Source organism: Lactuca sativa, chromosome 8 (genome assembly GCF_002870075.4).
Source record: "Lactuca sativa cultivar Salinas chromosome 8, Lsat_Salinas_v11, whole genome shotgun sequence".
NCBI classification, from domain to species: domain Eukaryota; kingdom Viridiplantae; phylum Streptophyta; class Magnoliopsida; order Asterales; family Asteraceae; genus Lactuca; species Lactuca sativa.
The window spans coordinates 99,009,610-99,029,958 of NC_056630.2; the positions used below are offsets into that span (position 1 = coordinate 99,009,610).

Here is a 20,349-nt window from a genome sequence, read left to right on the forward strand (position 1 = left end):
TATATATATATATATATATATATATATATATATGATTTAATATGTGATGATTCAAAATATTTATGATTAAAAAAAAACTTTGATTCAATTTGTTTATAGTCCTTAGTTTGTTATGATTTAAAAAATATTTAGACTTAAATATTTTATAATCCTTAATTATATCTTTTATTATTCAAAATATATAATGATCCTCAGTTTTTTTTAACAAAAACTTTATTTAATTAAATATATTTTTAATCCAAAATCATATGATTCAAAATACAATGATTCAAAATTTTATAATCCAAAAATAATATGATTCAAAAAAATATGAACGCAAAATATTATGATCATTAATATTCTTCTTATTTAAAATTCTATAATTGTTAAACATTAAAATCTCAAACCGATATTTAGTTTAAAAATCCAAAAAATAAATCGAAATAAAAAACAATAACATGAACCGAGTATATTGTTGTTTTTTTTTTTTTTTGAATTATTGTTTAAAAAAATATAAAAATAAATAATAAAACTCACTTAAATGACATTCTATGGACATACGTCGCACGTGATTAAATCATCGAGTGGACTCAAGTTTTTACCTTTGCATTCAAACACATCACAATCAACTATTGGATTTAACGTTTGTGCCCTTAACAAAATGGATAGTATAGAATTATCATAATTTTTGATAGAATCTAATTAGTAATTACTTAAATGTAAGGTAGAAACAAGTTTAGTTACAATGAAAAAACGTCCAACCAAATGACTCTGTACTAAACTCGACTCGAGCGTTTCCTTGGTAACATTAAATTTCAAAAGGGAAAAAAGTTAACGAAAGTGGTATCAATGATATGTCGCAAATTTGAGTTTTTAGAAAGTGAATTCATAAGTTTGCGCTTATAGATCCGGCCAAAAACACATATAATTCCCAATTTGCAAAGTATCTAATAGACATGTTATTGCATAATTTATTTATTTTTAATTAATACTTGAAAGAAAAACATATCATACACATAGTTATACCTTTACACTAACTTTAATAAAAAAAAAAAACAAATGAGCTCAATGAACCAACTAGTAAAATTTATACAAAAGAATGATGGAAGAACATTCAAATGATGATTATATTAAAATTTCTCTAGAACTTGTTGATTCCATATCCGTAGTATGCATTGATTGATATTGGATTGGTGAGTTAGAATTTTATCAAGGTATTAGGCAGAATTGTTATTTTGTTACGAGAGTTGGCAGATCTTGTTCTGAAGTTAGTTTGTTGTTGACACGATTGTATTAAGATTGACTAGAATTCTTTTTTAGAGTTCCTAGACTTGTTCATCCGTTATGATTTCTTTTCTAGCCTATTTGTAACAACCTAAATCTAATTATTTAATCTCTTAAGTAACTAGATTTGAGATATTCACAAATTACCACATACTTGAGCTTGAGTCGAGGGTCAAATGGTGAATTGGTCTAATTTGAAAATTAGGGTTTGGGTTTTAGAAGTTACAGAGGGTTTTGTGTTTTTGGCTATGTTGTTCAGTTATGGCAAGAAGTGTTTTGTTAGAATAAAAGGATCTATTAATTAACAACAAACAAACAAAACAACGTCTGTAATTGGAATCCATTTCCAGTTTTTTCATCAAAGCATCTTAACTATAGAACAGATTCATCAACTTTAATTTATAAAAATACTTGATATTGATTGTTGACACCTATGCCCTAGTCAAGATAGCAACTGACTCCCATTCCAAACTGCATATCACATCCTGTAGTACATAATATTTGGTAAATTTCGCCATAAAAAGAATAAAAAAAAAAACAGCTAAATGTAAAGAAATAAGAAATAGCAACACGCTTTCATTTAATTGAGTGATATGTTTATAGTATAGCATCCTGCTTACATTTCTTTCTATTGAAAGTAGGATGCTATAATATAATAAACAAATGAATGAAAGTGCATTGCTATTTGCATATATGACATACCGAGGGGTTCTGTGGATCAATGTCAAAGCTATTAATGGCACAGTTTTCAGCCAGTATTTCAGTAGGCTCTTCACCTATTAATTACATAGATCAACATCAAAACTATATTATATGTTTGTGCTTAAAATATAACTTCTTCACAGAGATAAAAAAATAAAAAATAAAAATCATACCTTGTTTAACAACAGCAAGAATCCCATCTTCAGAGCACATCATAACAGGTAAGACTCGATCAGATGAAATATTAGCAGTGGCACGATTTGAAGAGCTCATAAAAGTGTCATATTGAACCTCCCATACATCACTTGAAGATATACATATATTAGATGCTGTGTCATTAGTACCAATTCCTGAAAGAATTATTGGCTGTTGTTGCCTTCGAAGATCCCATGCAAATACACTTCCATAAGAGCCTCCTGCCTTCAAAATATAATATAAAAAAAATAGAAGTTTTTTTTATTATTATTATTTAGAGGAATAAAAAGTAACAAGGAAAAATGCTCACCAGACATGTGTGCTTTCGTGATGGATGAATGTCAATAGAATGTACAACACCAGAAGAAGCTCCTTCAGCCCTGTATATTGAGTAGAATATTGTTTATTAATTATTCCAAGCATTTGTCATGCATTTATGGTGGATTGAGACATTGGGTGGAGTTTGGCTATAAATAGATGATCAATTTACATTTATAGGTAATAGAAAAGAAATATTTATGTGTTTAATGTATTTATAAATACTGTGCATGAGATTGAAATGCCATTGATTGAGAAGATGATAGTTGAGCAATACAAATTTGATTATTCCATGGAAAATTGTGACTTCTTGATAACTTGATGAATGTGTTTGTTACTTTCTTAAGACTTATAAGTTATAACTAGCAACATTATAGTTTTTATGATTTTCTAAGTTTGGTAAGGATTTCTATAATTACACATTTACACTGAACAAGCTGTTCATATTTCATTTTCTTGGGGATTTGGATAGAATCACTATATGAAAATAAGTCGATCACAAAACTAACTATGAGCAAAACAAACAATAGCATTGCATACCCCAAATAAGTACAATACTGTCTCCATTCCATAAAACAGAAGAATGAGATCTGAATTTTATTTTGAAAAGTTTTATCGGTTTTGGATATTATAAAGCATTACATATGAAAATAGGAAGTGATCTTTTTTTCATTTGTAATTGGGGAAACATGAAGTAGCATTTTACTTACCAGTTGCCCTTGAACTGTGAAACTGGCCCTCCAGGTCTCCTCTGATCCCACCACTGAAGAGAATTTCCCAAGCCGCCAGTAGCAAACTCCGTGGGAGACGCCCATCGCGCTGCAGTATAAGAAACCAACCCCTTGCTATCAAAAACTCGACGATAATCCAAACCCGAATCACTGACGCTGATCAAGTTCACTCTCCCATCTTCTCCAACACTCACGCACGCGGAACCATTTTCCTGCAAATCCACGCACGAAATTGGTCCTATATGTAAGGTTTTTTCGGGTATAGAGACCTCCGATTCAAAGGATGCGTCGATAGGGTTTGGGAAAAGAATGTGGAGGGAGCCAGCGAAGGTGGAAGCAGCAATTAAGGGGTTTTGGAGCGACTTTTGAGCAACTTTTAGAGAGGATATCCTGGAGGATGTTGGGAATGAGGATTGTAAGGTTAGAGTCGGTGCATCTGTAGGGTTTAAGGCATGGATCCCAATGGAGGTTTCGTCGGTATCGGAATTGAATGACGCTATAACGACGTAGCGGTCGAATGCGGAGAGAGGGGGGAGAAACCGGAGAGCGTCTATGTAGGTTGACTGTGGAAGCCTGTGGAATTGCTTTAGGGTTTCTGTAGACATTGTTAGGGTTTTAGGATGGAGGGAGAGCAAAATGGGAATCGGGGAGAGTTGCCGGGAAGTTTTTGGAGCTCAAAATTTCATCAGTTTTAAGCTTCATTGTTTTTCCCCTTTTTTTTTTCGTTATCCTTTTTTTTTTGTGCAAATACCTTATTATTATGCATATATTCATGTGCCGTAAATAGTTTTATAGTTATAGATTTGGATCATAAAAGTTTGGGATAATGATTTAAAAGGGTAATATATTTTTCGATTTGTATAAATTTGGTCACTGAATTTTTTTTTTCATCCACATTTACCCTTTCAACTTGTTAAACTTTACACATTCAGTCCTTATAACCGGTTACTTCATGTTAGCCATAAAAAATGACTTAATAGGGTAATATATTTATCATTTTGTACACATTTAGTACTTAATATTTTTTTGTTTCAAAATAAGTCATTTTTGTTTTTGTACATAATTCAGTACTTATAAATGTTTTTTTTAGGTTTTTCTCACATCTTACGTTGGACAATCATTGATGAAATGTGTGGATTGTGGATGTTTATGTGCAATGTCTCGTTTTCACAACAAAAATTTTTCATTTTTGAATAAGGCAAAACTCATTAATTATAAATGCATTATTAAGAAAAAAAAACGTTTATTCCAAAATACATTTATCAAAAATCAGAGTGATATAAGAAATGTGGAATCCTTAATATTGTTGATGAGTATGTACGGTCATGCATTCTCCTTCCCACGACCAACGATAGAACCTGAAAACATAAACAATTTGGTAAGCACAAAGTTTAGTAAGTTTTCCCCAAAATATGTGATACAACAAACGTATTATCATGTATAACGGACCCACACTCATCGGATTGGAATACCTTGGCTCAATCAGTCATCGGACTGGAACACCAACATGCAACAGGTCCAATCAGTCATCAGACTGGAATACACAGGGTTTGTTGGCATGCCGCCTTAACCCAACCGCTCTTCTCGAGTCTCTGTGTCTATAGCTTATAGCCGACCCACACCAGGTATCATAGCTTATAGCATATAGCGGGACCACCTCAATCTATCCCACCACCATATGACTACCCGCATAAGATGTCATAAGAAATATCTAAATAAATCATTCATAAATACTGAATTAATACAAAAAAATGATTTATTTTGCAACAAAGAAAAAATTAAGGATTAAATGTGTACAAAGTGAGAAATATATTACCCAATTAAGTCATTTTTATCAGCTAACATGGAGTAGTCAGTCATAAGGACTAAATGTGTACAGTTTAACAAGTTGAAGGTGTAAATGTGGACGAAAAAAAAACTTAGTACCTAAATATGAACAAATCGAAAAATATATTATCCTTTTAAGTCATTATCGTGAAAGTTTTAATATTAAAAGTTGGTCCCAAAGTATAATTTTAATAAAAGTTTGTTATTTCAGATTTTGCTGGTACAACTTTTATATTTTAGATTTTAGACCTTAAAATTTTTCTATGTTGGCAGATTTGGTCCTTGCATTTTTGTATGTTCACACTTTTCATGTCATTATTTTGTTAAATGCCATTTTCCATTCCCATACTTTGTAAAATGTTAGTTTACCCCCTTCAATTTGATTTGTTATTTTAAACTTTTCCCATAAAGCTTTCTTATTTTAGACTTTGACCATAAAACTTTCCTATGCTAGCAAATTTGGTCCCTATATTTTTGCGTTCACACTTTTCATTTCGTTAGTTTGTTGAATGTCACTTCCATCTCCGTATTTTGTAAAATATTAGTTTTACCCCCCCCCCCCCCTCTTCGATTTTTCTTATTGAATTTTGCCACTTAGGAATGGTATAGTTTTATAGTTTTAGATTTTGGCCACAAAAGTTTCTTATATTAGACTTTGGCCACAAAGTATAATTTTATGGTTTTACATTTTGGCCATAAAAGTTTGTTATTTCGAAGTTGTCCATAAAACTTTCTTATTTTAAACTTTGGCCATAAAACTTTTCTATGTTGGCAGATTTGGTCCCTACATTTTTGTATGTTCACACTTCCCACATTGTTACTTTGTTGCATGTCACTTACCATCCACGTAATTTGTAAATTTTTAGTTTTACCCCCTCAATTTGATTTGTTGTTTTAAACTTTGCCCATAAAACTTTCTCATTTTAGACTTTGTACATAAAACTTTTTTATGGTGGCAGATTTGGTCCCTATATTTTTGTACGTTCACACTTCCCATGTCGTTACTTTGTTAAATGTTACTTTCCATCTCGGTACTTTGTAAATTGTTAGTTTTGCCCCCTCCCCCTCAAGTTTTCTTGTTTTAGACTTTAGTCATAAAACTTTCCTATGTTGGCAGATTTGGTCCATATATTTTTATACGTTCACAATTCCCACATCGTTACTCTGTTGAATGCCATTTTTCCATCTCTGTACTTTGTAAAATGTTAGTTTTATCCCCCCTCAATATGTACGACAACAAGTTCCACATATTTACGTTTCATATATTGGCATGTTTGTAGGTTTGATATGTTTGGTCACTACATAGAAAATAAATTACAAGAATCGTCCATGTAATTTACGAAGTAGGTCTCTATGTAGAATCATACTTCTATGAATGGTGCATATGTTGATGTACTACATTGTCCTATTGTACTTGGAACATTATACACACACAAAATAAAAAAATAAAAAAATAATAATAAAAAAAAAGAAACATTGAAATATGTAAACATGAAAAATATTATCTAACTGTCGCAAAACACGGATTACCTTCTAGTTTTATATAATGTTATCATATGTGAGAAAATTCTAATACGATAAACTTATTTTTTTTTTTGTATAAGAATTATGGTTTATTTCAAGAAACATTAATCACTGTAAAAAGGTTTGTATATATCCATATTAATGAATCACATATACGTTAAAACTTCTAACATAGTAAACTTATTCTTTTTTTCATTATGTGCGTTGTGGTAGTGAACATCACCCTAAAGGGTGGTGTGGTGAGTGTTGTTGTGGTTCACGTAGTTTAAACTATGGTTGATCGTCCTTTTTGTTTATATTTCTTTTTCTCATCTCTTTTTCTTCTACACGTTAAGACCATCCATTAGTTGTGATGGATGGATGTTGTGATGAGGTGGCCACTTTTTTGGACATTCACTTTGTTAACATTCCTAGTATAATATAATTTGTTTTAAAGTTGTAGTATAATATAAAGTGTTTTAAGGATATTATATATCAAAAATTTAACAAAAAAATAATATAAACTATTCTTATATTGCTTGTTAACGTAATGTTCTTGAAAATTGCTTATAAAAATAATGGAAAACAGAGGAAATATATGATAGGTTTGTTGGATTATGTGTCTAAGCCAATAACTAAATTAGTATAGTCTTGAGTTATTAGCAAAGTCATTTTGGGTTGCCCTCATACCTACTAATAGAGTGGAATGCTATTTGGAGAGAGAGAGAGAGAGAGAGAGAGACGTGTTTATTAATTTATTATATGATTAATAAATTGATTAGAAATCAAAATAAATAATTTATTAAGGTATTGTGAGAATAAACTAGAAATAGTATTATTTAATTAAGAATTAATCATAAATTAATTGGAATTAATTTTATGATTAGTTGGAATAATTAAAAGTGGAAGGACTAAAGGTGATAATTTTCAAAAGGTGAGCATAGACCAATTCTAGAACTCCCAAGAGGGTGGACGGTTTCTAGATGGTCTTTGGGGATTATTGATAGTTAGTTTTGTTTACTTCTTTTTATAGTTAATTTTAGCATATTTCATTCATAATTTAGATAATTTCCATGCATATTTTCCCTTTTTGTTATTTTATGACTATTTCGGGTACTTTCGAATCTTGTGAGCATAATTGCAGGTTTTCGGGTCTAGCGGAGCGGGAGTGTTCGGGACGTATGGGAAGCGATGAGATTTGGTAGACAAAAATGATGTTAGGCTTGGTGATTGTGGAGATGATGCATGGAGCGAGCTTGATGGTTATTTGAAGGCTTGGAGAGAAATAAACATTTAAATTTGCAAGATGCGGGAGTATATTCAAGCATGCATAGATTATTAATCGGGCGAGTTTACGAGCTATGAATCATTTGGAGAAGCCAAATTGGGCTTAAATTGAAGAAAACTTGAAGAAAAATGGGCTAGGAGCTGATTGGGCTCGCACTGGGCCAAGTGGGCTAAGCTATGGAGGCCCAAAACCTCAAAGATGCTACATTCAGGGACCACCCGCGCAACCCACCCGCGCAACAGCACGCGGGTCGCGCAACCTCCTGCAGGGGCAATTTCGGAAATCCATTTGGAAGGCTATTTGAGGAAGGTTGGTGCCCATCTTTTGGGGACTCTTGGACATCCGATTTTTGAAGATTCTCTCTGGAGTTTTGGAGACTTTTGAAGGCCAAGAACCCTTGAAGAACATCATATTTTTACCTCTTGATTCTTGCTTAATGTTTGGTACAAATTTCTCTAACTTTGTTTCTTTGTGTTTAGCCATGCTTGGCTAAACTAATCTTGGTTGACTTTTGGTTAATCCTTTGAACTTTTGTTGAATGTTGAAGAATCCATGAACATGTTCTTAAATCTTTATGGGAATGTTTTGTGTTTTAACATCTTATCACTACTTGTATGTTTTAGTTCATGAGTTTAAATATGTTTGTGGTGATTAGTTGGCTAATTTCTTGATTAAGTAAAGGATCTTCAAATTAGCAAGCAACAAATGATTTTTGTGTTGTTTTTGCTTCACACAATCATAAAAACATTTCCTCCAACATGGTGGTGAAAGCATTTGACCCCTCTTGGATTTGGTGACTTTTTGGTTCTTAATGCTAGTTGACTTTCACTAATTACATGCTATTTGGAATTAGTGACTTTGACTAAGGAAATTGTTATGAGCTTCTCTAGCCATTTCAACAATTAAGAAAAGTCTAGGTAATCTCAAGCTCCTTGGATTACTATAGCCAAATTAAGGATTTAAATCAAAGTATTGCACCATTGGATTCTAATGATATGTTCATCAAAAGTCAAAGTGAGGAAACTTTAAGTCAACCATCTTTCCCTCATTGATTTTACATCAAACTCTTATTTTTGTTGCATTTGTCTATTTAAATCATAGTTAATTCTAGTTTGTTTCAAGTATTTCAAAACAACAAAACCCCCCATTTTATTTTTATTGTCATTTTACAAGTATTTTTACAAAGAGATTTTTCATAGAGTTATAAATTGAACCAATCTCCGTGGATTCGATCCCTTTACCACTATACACTATTTAGTGTGTAATATTTAGGGTTATTATTTGTGTTGGCCTCGACAACCACCAAATTTTTGGCGCCGTTGCCGGGGATTGGTATTGATTTAATCAGTTTGTTTCTCTATGCCTAGATCTCATTGTGCAGGTACTCTAATTTAAAATCCAGAAATTAAAAAAAAAGAGTATGGTTCGGAAATGAATACTACTTGCACCGAAGACCAACTTTCTGAGCTAGCTCAGTTAGTTATGATGATTGAAAGTGACCAAAGTGTGCCACCCACACCTCTTCTTTGCGATTTTTGTGCCCAAAATGGACATCATTCCGACACGTGTCCATATTTACAAGGAGAATGGGAAGAAGTGCAAGATAAGGGAAGCTATTTCCGGTTTAAAAGAGGAAGATTAAATCGAAATTGGTTTATTTTCAAATTAAATTAATTATACATTAATTTCGAAAATTCAAACATACACCTAATGCTTTATAAAAGTTTTAAAATACACATTATACTATATATAATTAACAGATTAGTATAATATATGTATAAGACAAGTCAATCAAATCGCTAGTATGCCTCATTCACGAAGTCATACTATAATGGGAGTCTACGGAAATGACCTATAAAATGACCGTAATTGGGTATCCACTCTTGCACACCGTTCTCTGAGGGTTGTTAGCCGAACGGATTTGATAGGACATAATCTCATTAATAAGTATAATGATATAAACTAACTAAACTTTTTTTTTTAAATCTCACTCTTCGTTACTTTAAGAAAGATGTGAAAAGTATGTTAGTCCATAGAATTGCACATTATGCTTTATATGTAGTTGGCGGAGCGTGTGTGGTTAACCGACATACTAACAACGACTATAAAGACTAATAAATGGGCATCTAAAAAATTATCATTGTTAATGGAGTGTGTATGGTTAACCGAAACATTATGAAAGATGATAAATGACATCGAGAGTGTCAAGCATATTTGTATGTTTATTCACATATTGTTTGTGATCCTCAGTATACCTGTCACAAATAGAAGAGCATAATTTGATATTAAACATGCCATTGATAGATTCAATGAATCACATAAGACCTAGGAATTTCATAGTTTGAAATTGATGAATTGCTTTTACCTACCTTCATAAACTCACAGTAAGATTATGGCATCCCTCTTCTTAGTTGTGAATTGTTATTTTAACTAAAATTGCTTTTTCTCTATAGATGTTTACTTATGGTAATGCTTCTGCTTCTCAAACCTCTACCCACAACTTCTCCCTTCTCTCGATCGTGTCCAAGGTAACATTATATTGCACAAATTAAAACAATTGGATTCGTAACTGATGGGTTTATAGCATTACAGGAATCCTATGGTGCACATGCAAAACCCTAAAACCTTAGATCTAGGTTTATCTAAATGTACATGCAAATTATCCAAAGCTCATAAACCCTAGATCTAACATACTATAAGTGAAATCACATATGAAAATAGGGTTTAGATTTTACCTTGATTGTTATGTAGCAATAACAATCTCAAATCCTCTTGATATTGACTTCTAAAAGCTTAGTGCCTCAAATGTTGCACCTCTAATGGAGTCACAAACACCATGAGCAACAAGATGAACAAAGAGAAGTAGGAGAAGGCACAAAAACGTCCAAGAACCCTTAGGAATCACTTCACCACGTTTTTTGGGCCTCAGGGGTTCCTTATATAGGTAGGCTATTAGGGTTTTCAACTAGGAAACCCTAATTTGACTACTTAGGCCCTAAGCAGCCCATGGACTCCCTCCTTAGAAGCCTTGGATGAATTCTAATGGGCTTCCCCATAGATTCCATCCACTCCAACTTCTATGGAGTCTATTAGCCAAATATTCAATTATCACACAATTGACAATTCTAGTCCCTTTTATTTAATTAATGGCTTTTAGCCACAAAATCAATTCTTATTAATTCTTGACTAATATTAATTAAACAATATGATTTCTCTTTTAATATATTATTCATATAATATATTAATAAATCATCATTAATCCTCTTTCTCCTTAGTTCATCCTATCAGTTGCTATAGTGAAGACAACCTAAAAGGACCATGCTCACAATCGGGTCAAGTACATACCAAAATAGTTATGGGCTTAGACACCTAATCCAACAGTCTCCCACTTAGATAAGTCTAATAACTATATTGTGTATGACTTCGGAACCTGATCAACAATCGTAGTTTTCAAAAGCCGCTGTCAAACTCTGATCATATCAGAAAACGTGTCCTTTAGATAAGGGATCATATATTCCTCCATTCTAGACATCATATAAACATGAGACATGGATTATAATCATTCTCTCAGTCTATGTGTTGTTTCCCGATTTACGATTTATGATGACTGACAACTAACTACAATTAAACACATCAACTTAGTCCTGGCTTGGCCAAGAACTTAGGGTGTCATCACTAAATCATCGAGGGGCCCACAAATATCGCTTTTATCCCACATTGGGTAAATGGAACGGATAAACTTTGACTCAATGTTCGCTTGTACCTACTCATCAAATCACACACAACAATATGTTTTAAAACCCATAGGGTGCTCCATGGATAGTCCATGGAGGTTAAAACCCATGGATCATGGAGGAAATGAAAAGCCATGTCAATTAGGGTTTACATGATGTAACCCTACTTGTGACACAACTATAAAGGGACCCCATGAGCTACCAAAATTGGCACTAAGTAAAGAACTAGAGGGCTAGCCGATTTTGAGTGTGTGTGTGCTTCTCAAAGTTATTCCAAGAGTTGTGGTGTTGTGTGAAACATTTGAGGCATCACATTTGGGGTGCTATGCTCACAAAGTTCTTAAGGAATCCAAGCAACAAGAAAGATATGTTCGTATACTAGATTTTATGTTTCAAGTTCCCCCATGCCATGCTAATTAGGTTAAGAACCTTGGAAAATCAAATTTGCATTATCTTAGTAAAACATAGATCCAAGGTTTCTAGGGTTGCATGTACACCTTAAGAGTGTTAGAATGCTCAAAGCCCTTCACCCAACTCTAAAAATAGCAATAAACTTACATGGAAATGGCTAGATCTCATGCATGGCTACATAAAGGCCTCCAAGCTTGCAACTTTACTGCTAAAGGAACACTTTGAGCTTCAAGGGTGGCAGCCCTAAGCTCAAAAACAAAGTTGCATGAACAAGATCCATTATTTGGACCTAAAAAGGTCCAAAGCTTCAAAACCCTATATCTAAGCTGCTAAGAGGAAAAATAGGAGCTTTATACCTCCTTTGGGTGCCAAAAGATGAACTAGTTCCAGATCCTTATGATCAAGATACTCAGGTGCTTCTCCTCCAACTTCTCTTGAAACAACCCAAAAATACGACCCAAAAATTTCATTTTTCAATATAACCAAAAACCATAATCTGAGTGTCATATCATAAAACCATACGTGATGTATCCCAAACATAATAAAAACACTGTGCGGAAAACTGTATCATATCTATATCATATCAAAATCAAAAACTAAATCAACTCCCAGGATAAAAGCTGAAGCTGTGGTGTGTGCGATGCCATCATCCCGAGCTCTTCCCTCTGCTTGCGGAAGTACCTGAAACCAAAACTGAAACTGTAAGCACGAAGCTTAGTGAGCTCCCCCAAACTACCACATACCATACAATAACATATCAAGCACATACTGGGGCCTTGCCCCCGCCATCGAACCGAAGTCCGAAGCTGACTGACTGGGACCTTGTCCCCTACATCGGACCGAAGTCCGAAGCTAACTGACTGGGGCCTTGCCCCCTCCATCGAACCGAAGTCCGAAGCTGACATCGGACCGAAGTCTGAAGGTGACTGGGACCTTGTCCCCTACATCAAACCGAAGTCCGAAGCTGACATCGGACCGAAGTCCGAAGCTGACTGGGACCTTGTCCCCTACATCGAACCGAAGTCCGAAGCTGACATCGGACCGAAGTCCGAAGCTAACTGGGACCTTGTCCCCCTACATCGGACCGAAGTCCGAAGCTGACTGAACATAGCATAAACATATCACTAGTATGAACACACATAAATCCTGTCTGAGCCACGAAGGCATCAAACATGCTAACTACTGCATCGGATCAAAATCCGGATACTAATACTAGCTAAACGGGCCGGCATTGTAGCCTTAAACCCGTTCCTACTGGAAGGAAACTCACCTCGTGAACTGGCTGCTGAGTGAATGGCTCTGGGGGCTAATTGCTGCTGCTCCGGTATCTCCCCGGCTACAAGTCCATAAACACACTCAATCAAATACTAAACACTGCACTGGGTAAAATGACTCTTTTACCCTGGGTCAAAGTCAACTCTCGGTCAAAGTCAACCCACAGTTGACCTGACTCGCCGAGTTGGGCCGCCAACTCGCCGAGTCCCTATTCTCACTCCTCGACTCTACTCGCTGCTACTCGTCGAGTATGGCATCGACTCAACGAGTACTCTCTCGATCCATGAACTCAGACAATCTTCATCCGACTCGCCGAGTCATATGAACAACTCGACGAGTTGTTCTTGAGCTTAAGAAGATTGCCTTGGACTCGTCGAGTTGTATGAACAACTCGCCGAGTCCCTCCATTACTGAGTCTACCCTCAAACTCGCTGAGTCAACTCCACTACTCACTGGTCCCACTCGACACCGCTCAAAAGGAAGAAATCGGGGACTCGCGACTCGACTCGCCGAGTCACCGCCATGCAACTATTCTACACTCGATTCTGCTCGAATCCAATACATACAAATGATAGGTCTGAGTCCAATAAGCTGATTTACCACGTAAAGTTTCCAACTTTACGTGTACAAACACATGAACAAGGGAATAAAGGCTAAACAGGCACTTAAAAGGGTAGATCTAGGGTTATGATGCAAGATAGCTCCATAAAGGCAATAGATCTGGGCTCTACAACTCCTAAATGAACAGATCTAAAGATATCTCGGCATAAAAGGGCTTCCATATCAACATAAGGCTTGAGAAAAGCATCAACTAGATCTAGAAGGGGTTTTAAAGCATAAAAGGGAAGGAAATCTGAAGAATACCTCAAAGAGCTCTTGCTTCCCCTTGAGTCTCTACTCTACAATCCTTCTCCTTGCTCCTTTCTTCTTCTCCTTCTTCAAGCCTTCACAAATGCACACAAGATCACTTAAGACACTCAAGATCGAATTAGGGTTTTCTCACAGCTTCTGAGGGTGAAGGAGGCGATATTGGAGGCCATAAGGTGGCTTAAATAGTGGGCAACCCGGGGATTTAGGGTTTCTCCCAGACGGACAGACTCGCCGAGTCCAGAATATGGACTCGCCGAGTCGCCAGCTAACACGTGCTCGAACTCCCGACCCTACTCGGCGAGTCAGGCTATGAACTCGCCGAGTCCCTCTTGCAAAACTCCAAAATAAATACCAAGGAATCATCATACCGGAGACGGGTCATTACAATTCTCCCCCACTTATCTCAGACTTCGTCCTCGAAGTCTGCTACGACTGAATCTGCAAATATCTCTGGGTAGTGCTCTTTCATCTCCTCCTCAGCCTCCCACGTCCATTCCGATCCCTTTTGGTGCTGCCACTGCACCTTCACTAACTGAATTTCCTTGTTCCTCAAGGTCTTGGTCTTCCGGTCCAGAATCGCGACCGGCCTCTCAATATAATTCAGGCTGCTATCAACCTGAATATCCTCTAGGGGAACGACTGCCAACTCATCTACCAAACACTTCCTCAACTGAGACACGTGGAAAGTGTTGTGGATCTGACTAAGCTCCTCAGGAAGATCTAACCGATAAGCAACCCGACCCACCCGGGCCAAAACCCTGAAAGGACCAATAAATCTGGGGCCCAACTTGCCCCTCTTCCGGAATCTGATGACACCCTTCCAAGGTGAGACCTTCAGAAGGACCATATCTCCCACCTGGAACTCCAAGTCCGAACGCCTCCTGTCGGCGTAGCTCTTCTGCCGACTCTGCGCAGTCTGCAGTCTACTACGGACCTGTTGGATCAACTCGGTCGTCTTGAGCACCACCTCTGTGCTCCCGATGACTCGCTGACCGACCTCGTCCCAACAAATCGGGGTCCTACACTTCCTCCCATACAGCATCTCAAAGGGAGGTCGATCAGTGCTCGCATGATAACTGTTGTTATACGAAAATTCCGCCAACGGAAGATACGTATCCCAACTGCCACCGAAATCTAGAACACATGCCCTAAGCATGTCCTCGAGAGTCTGAATCGTCCTCTCGCCCTGCCCGTCCGTCTGAGGGTGGAAAGCGGTGCTGAAATAGAGACGAGTACCCATCTCGTCGTGGAACCGCTTCCAGAATCTGGATGTGAAATGGACATCTCGGTCTGACATCACCGATACCGGCACTCCATGACGTGCCACAATCTCTCGTACATAGATATCGGCTAACTTCTCCGCCGATATACTCTCCTGGATCAGGATAAAATGGGCACTCTTCGTCAACCGATCCACTACTACCCATATCGAATCCACTCCTCGTGCGGTCCTGGGAAGCTTGGTGACAAAATCCATGGTGATGTCCTCCCATTTCCACACGGGAATGTCTAACGGCTGCATCTTGCCGTGAGGTCTCTGGTGCTCCGCCTTGACCTTCCGGCAGGTCAGGCATCTCTCAACGTACCAGGCGACGTCCCGCTTCATGCAGGGCCACCAATAATCAGGTCGAAGATCTCGATACATCTTCGTCGCCCCTGGGTGGATAGAAAACCGAGACTTATGAGCCTCATCCATCAACACTTTCCGTACTCCACCCCAGTACGGTACCCACACCCTCCCGTGAAGCGTCAGCAATCCCCGACTATCATAATCAAACGAGGCTACTCGGCCCACGATCCTCTCATACTTCTGTCTCTCCTCCTTGAGGCCCTCCACCTGAGCCTCCTTGATCCGCTCCAACAACGGAGTGATCACTGTCATCCTCAAACACAGATCTCTGATAGGGGCCGCCGACACTTTGTGGCTTAGGGCGTCGGCCACCACGTTGGCCTTCCCTAGATGGTAAAGGATCTCACAATCATAATCCTTTAGCACATCCAACCACCTCCTCTGCCTCATGTTCAGACTCGGCTGATCCATAAGGTACCTCAAACTCTTGTGATCCGTGTAAATAGTACAACGGACCCCATAAAGGTAATGCCTCCAAATCTTGAGGGCAAACACAACTGCCCCCAACTCCAAATCATGGGTAGGATAATTAGCCTCGTGAGGCTTCAATTGTCTCGAGGCATAAGCTATCACATAGCCTCGCTGCATCAATATTGCTCCCATACCTGTGATCGAGGCATCACAGTAGACTACGAAGTCCTCTACTCCCTCTGGCAAGGTAAGGATCGGAGCCTCACACAATCTCTATCTGAGGGTCTCGAACGCTGCCTGCTGCTCAGGCCCCCAACCAAATACCACCGACTTCTTGGTCAGTCGGGTGAGCGGCACTGCTATCTTGGAGAAGTCCTGAATAAATCTCCGATAATACCCTGCCAACCCTAGGAAGCTGCGAATCTCGGATGGAGACTTCGGGACCTCCCACTGCATCACGGCCTCTATCTCGGCCGGATCTACCAAAATACCCTTCTGGTTGACGAGGTGACCAACGAACTGCACCTCGCGCAACCAGAACTCACATTTGGAGAACTTTGCGAAAAGTCTCTCCCTCCTCAAAGCCTCCAGCACCTCCCGCAGGTGTTCCTCATGCTGCTCCTGCGTCTTGGAATATACCAAGATATCATCTATGAATACTATCACTGACCGATCCAGCATCGGCCTGCACACGCAATTCATGAGATCCATGAACGCGGCTGGAGCATTGGTGAGCCCAAATGGCATCACCACAAACTCATAATGACCATACCTGGTCCTGAAAGCAGTCTTATGTACATCCTCATCTCTAACCCGCATCTGATGATAACCGGAGCGTAGATCGATCTTGGAGAACCAAGACGCTCCCTGAAGCTGATCAAACAAATCATCTATCCTCGGAAGTGGGTAACGGTTCTTCACCGTTACCTTATTCAACTCCCGATAATCTATACACATACAATGCGACCCATCCTTCTTCCTCACAAACAGAATCGGCGCTCCCCAAGGCGAACTGCTCGGCCGAATGAAACCCTTGTCTAACAGCTCCTGCAGCTGTGTAGACAACTCCTGCATCTCAGGGGGAGCTAGTCGATACGGTGCCTTGGCTATCAGAGTCGCACCAGGAATTAGGTCGATCCTGAACTCAACCTGCCTCTCAGGAGGTATCCCCGGCAAATCCTCGGGAAACACATCCGGGTAGTCTCGCACTATAGGAACATCATCAACTGTCGCCTTGCCCTTCTCCCGGGCATCCAAGACGTAAGCTACAAAACCGGCGCAACACTGCTGAACATAGCGCCTCGCCCTTGCGGAGGAACAAAAGGTCGGTCCACGCTGTGGCCTCTCGCCCTGAATCACTAACTCTCCCCCACTGGGAGTGCGAACCCTCACTAGCTGAAGCTCACAATCAATCACCGCCCCATTGGGGCTTAGCCAATCCATGCCCACAATAACCTTATTCCCTCGCAGGGGAATAGGTACCAGGTCCACTGAAAACTGCTCATCGAACAACTGAAGAGAACACCCTCTATGCACTCTGCCGACCCTCACGGTCCTATCATCTGCTATCTCAACCTCTAATGGACAATCCAGCTCCCCTGGAGCTCTACTAAATCTCTTGCTAAGCGCAAGCGATACGAATGATCGGGTAGCCCCCGAATCGAATAATACCATAGCAGAAATGCCGTTCACAGAGAACGACCCTAAATAAAACATATAATCATAAGCAATATTCAAACGATAATAATAATAAAGAGATGAAGGGAAGATACATACCCGTCACCACATCAGGAGTCGCTCGCGCCTCCTCTGTTGTCATCTGAAACGCCCTACTCTTCGCCACTGGCGCATCAGCTCGGCCCTGCCGGCCATCTGTAATCCTCAAAGTAGCAGGGGCAGGTGTAGCCACCTTCCCTGCTGCGGCTAAGCTCGGACACTAGGACTTTTTATGTCCCCTCTGATTGCACTGAAAGCAAATCAGACCTGATGCTGCAACGGCAGTAGCAGGAGCCATACAATCCCTACTCAAATGTCCAATCCGACCGCACTTGTAGCAGCCGGAACTCCCTGCCTTGCACGCTCCATCGTGCATCTTCCCACACCTACCACATCGACCGTGGCTCGGCTGTCCCATGGACCTGTGATCTGAAACCCTGGGCTTTTTGCCCGAACGGCCTGAACCCGAAACCGCCTCCGGTTTCCTCTTCTTCTCCATCTCGAGATCAATCTCCCTCTCCCGAGCCTTAGCAATCATATCTTCCAGCGTTTTACAGCTGGACCGGCTCACATACTGGCGGATATCGCTCCGCAACATCTCATGATAACGGGCCTTCTTCATTTCCTCATCAGCCACGTACTGAGGAACGAGAAGAGCCCTCTCCCTGAACTTGGCGGTGATCTCCGCCACTGTCTCTATAGTCTGGGTGAGGTCCTGAAACTCCCTAGCTAACTGTTGCACCTCAATAACCGGTGCAAACTCCGCCCTGAACCTGGTAGAGAAATCAGCCCAGGTCATGGCGTCCAATGCTGCATCATCCCCAATGGCATGTCCGACCTCCTCCCACCAATCGCGTGCCCTGTCCTTCAGAAGACAGGACGCCAATCTGACCTTGTCCCCCTCGGGACACATGCTAGTGCGGAAAGCGTTGGCCACATCCGCAACCATCTGGTACTCGCTATGGGGTCCCGCGCCCCATGCTAATCCGGAGCTCCACATGCCCTGAACTCCCTGAAAGTAAGGGTGCGCGACCCCATCATGGCCGCCACCTCGGCACGGAAAGTGCCCAATCTCTCATCCATCAGCTCTAGAATTCCCTCCTTGATCGAACCGAAGATCACAGGAGTCTGCTCTATAATGATGCGCGTAATCTCCGAAGAAAGAAACTCTCGGGGTCTGCTCATCCATGCGCTCATCCCCCGAGCCTGAACCTGATCCCTCCCCGGCACCTCCACTGCCGGCTGCTGGTCTCGAACGCAAAACCACCATTCTGAAACACATCACAACTACATCAGAAAACTGAAATATCTCAAGGGATCATTGATACTACAACTAGCTCCCTGGTCTTGTCTCGGCCTTTCTTGATTCGAGTACGGATCCTCTGCTTTCAGTAGTACGGGCCCATACTACCTTCCACATCTATCCGTACTTTCTTCAAGAACTGCCTTGACTCCACCAAGTCACTTCTACTACTACTGATCTCTGCTACTCTCATCCTAGGCTTGCCCTAGGGAAACCTCATACTCAACTCAACTAGTCCTCAGCTGCTGAAGGTCTCCTTATAATGCTAATTAGCCACCACCTGAACACCATCACATGTGACGAGGATCAGATAATCCTTCAAGTAAAAGACCCGTCCCAATAACGGTTGGACTCAAACAAAAGCTGCGCAATAGGGCCAGTTCCAGCACTCTGGGATTATTCAACCCTGATCACATGTGGTGTGACGTGTTCACCTAATGGCTAACTCCCATCACTCAGAACCCCACAAAGCACGAAGCAAGCAACATTCGGATAAAGGAAACATACTCAGGCAAAACTATTCTCATAACGAGAAACTGTACTAGCATACAATGTTAAGCTCATACTATCAGTCATAACCTAAACAGGCTATCCTACTGCTGTCTACTCAATACTCAACTCAACTAGTCCTCAGATGTTGAAGGTCTCCTTATAATGCTAATTAGCCACCACCTGAACACCATCACATGTGACGAGGATCAGATAATCCTTCAAGTAAAAGACCCGTCCCAATAACGGTTGGACTCAAACAAGAGCTGCGCAATAGGGCCAGTTCCAGCACTCTGGGAATATTCAACCCTGATCACATGTGGTGTGACGTGTTCACCTAATGGCTAACTCCCATCACTCAGAACCCCACAAAGCACGAAGCAAGCAACATTCGGATAAAGGAAACATACTCAGGCAAAACTATTCTCATAACGAGAAACTGTACTAGCATACAATGCTAAGCTCATACTATTAGTCATAACCTAAACAGGCTATCCTACTACTGTCTACTCAATACTAGCATGCGATACTCATAAAGCTGTAACACATAAAGCAGGCACATAAGGCATCCTCCTAGATCCTTAGTCCTATACTAGCATGCTGTTCTACTGAAATTGAAACTGAACACATAACTTGTATGGGTAATTTGGGAGTACTTACTTGAGTTCAGATACATTTTCTTT

General features: G+C 39.5%; 1 protein-coding gene across 1 annotated transcript; it reads right to left on the reverse strand.

Annotated features, from left to right (window-relative positions):
- Nucleotides 1-1,537: 1,537 nt before the first annotated feature.
- LOC111906928 (nuclear pore complex protein NUP43) lies at nucleotides 1,538-3,943 on the reverse strand. The gene is made up of 5 exons (XM_023902715.3): nucleotides 3,189-3,943; nucleotides 2,471-2,540; nucleotides 2,139-2,385; nucleotides 1,966-2,039; nucleotides 1,538-1,748 (listed from the first exon to the last, which is right to left on the reverse strand). Exons 1-5 carry the CDS (start codon nucleotides 3,812-3,814, stop codon nucleotides 1,695-1,697), a joined length of 1,071 nt encoding a protein of 356 aa, XP_023758483.1. The 5' UTR covers nucleotides 3,815-3,943; the 3' UTR covers nucleotides 1,538-1,694.
- Nucleotides 3,944-20,349: the final 16,406 nt, after the last annotated feature.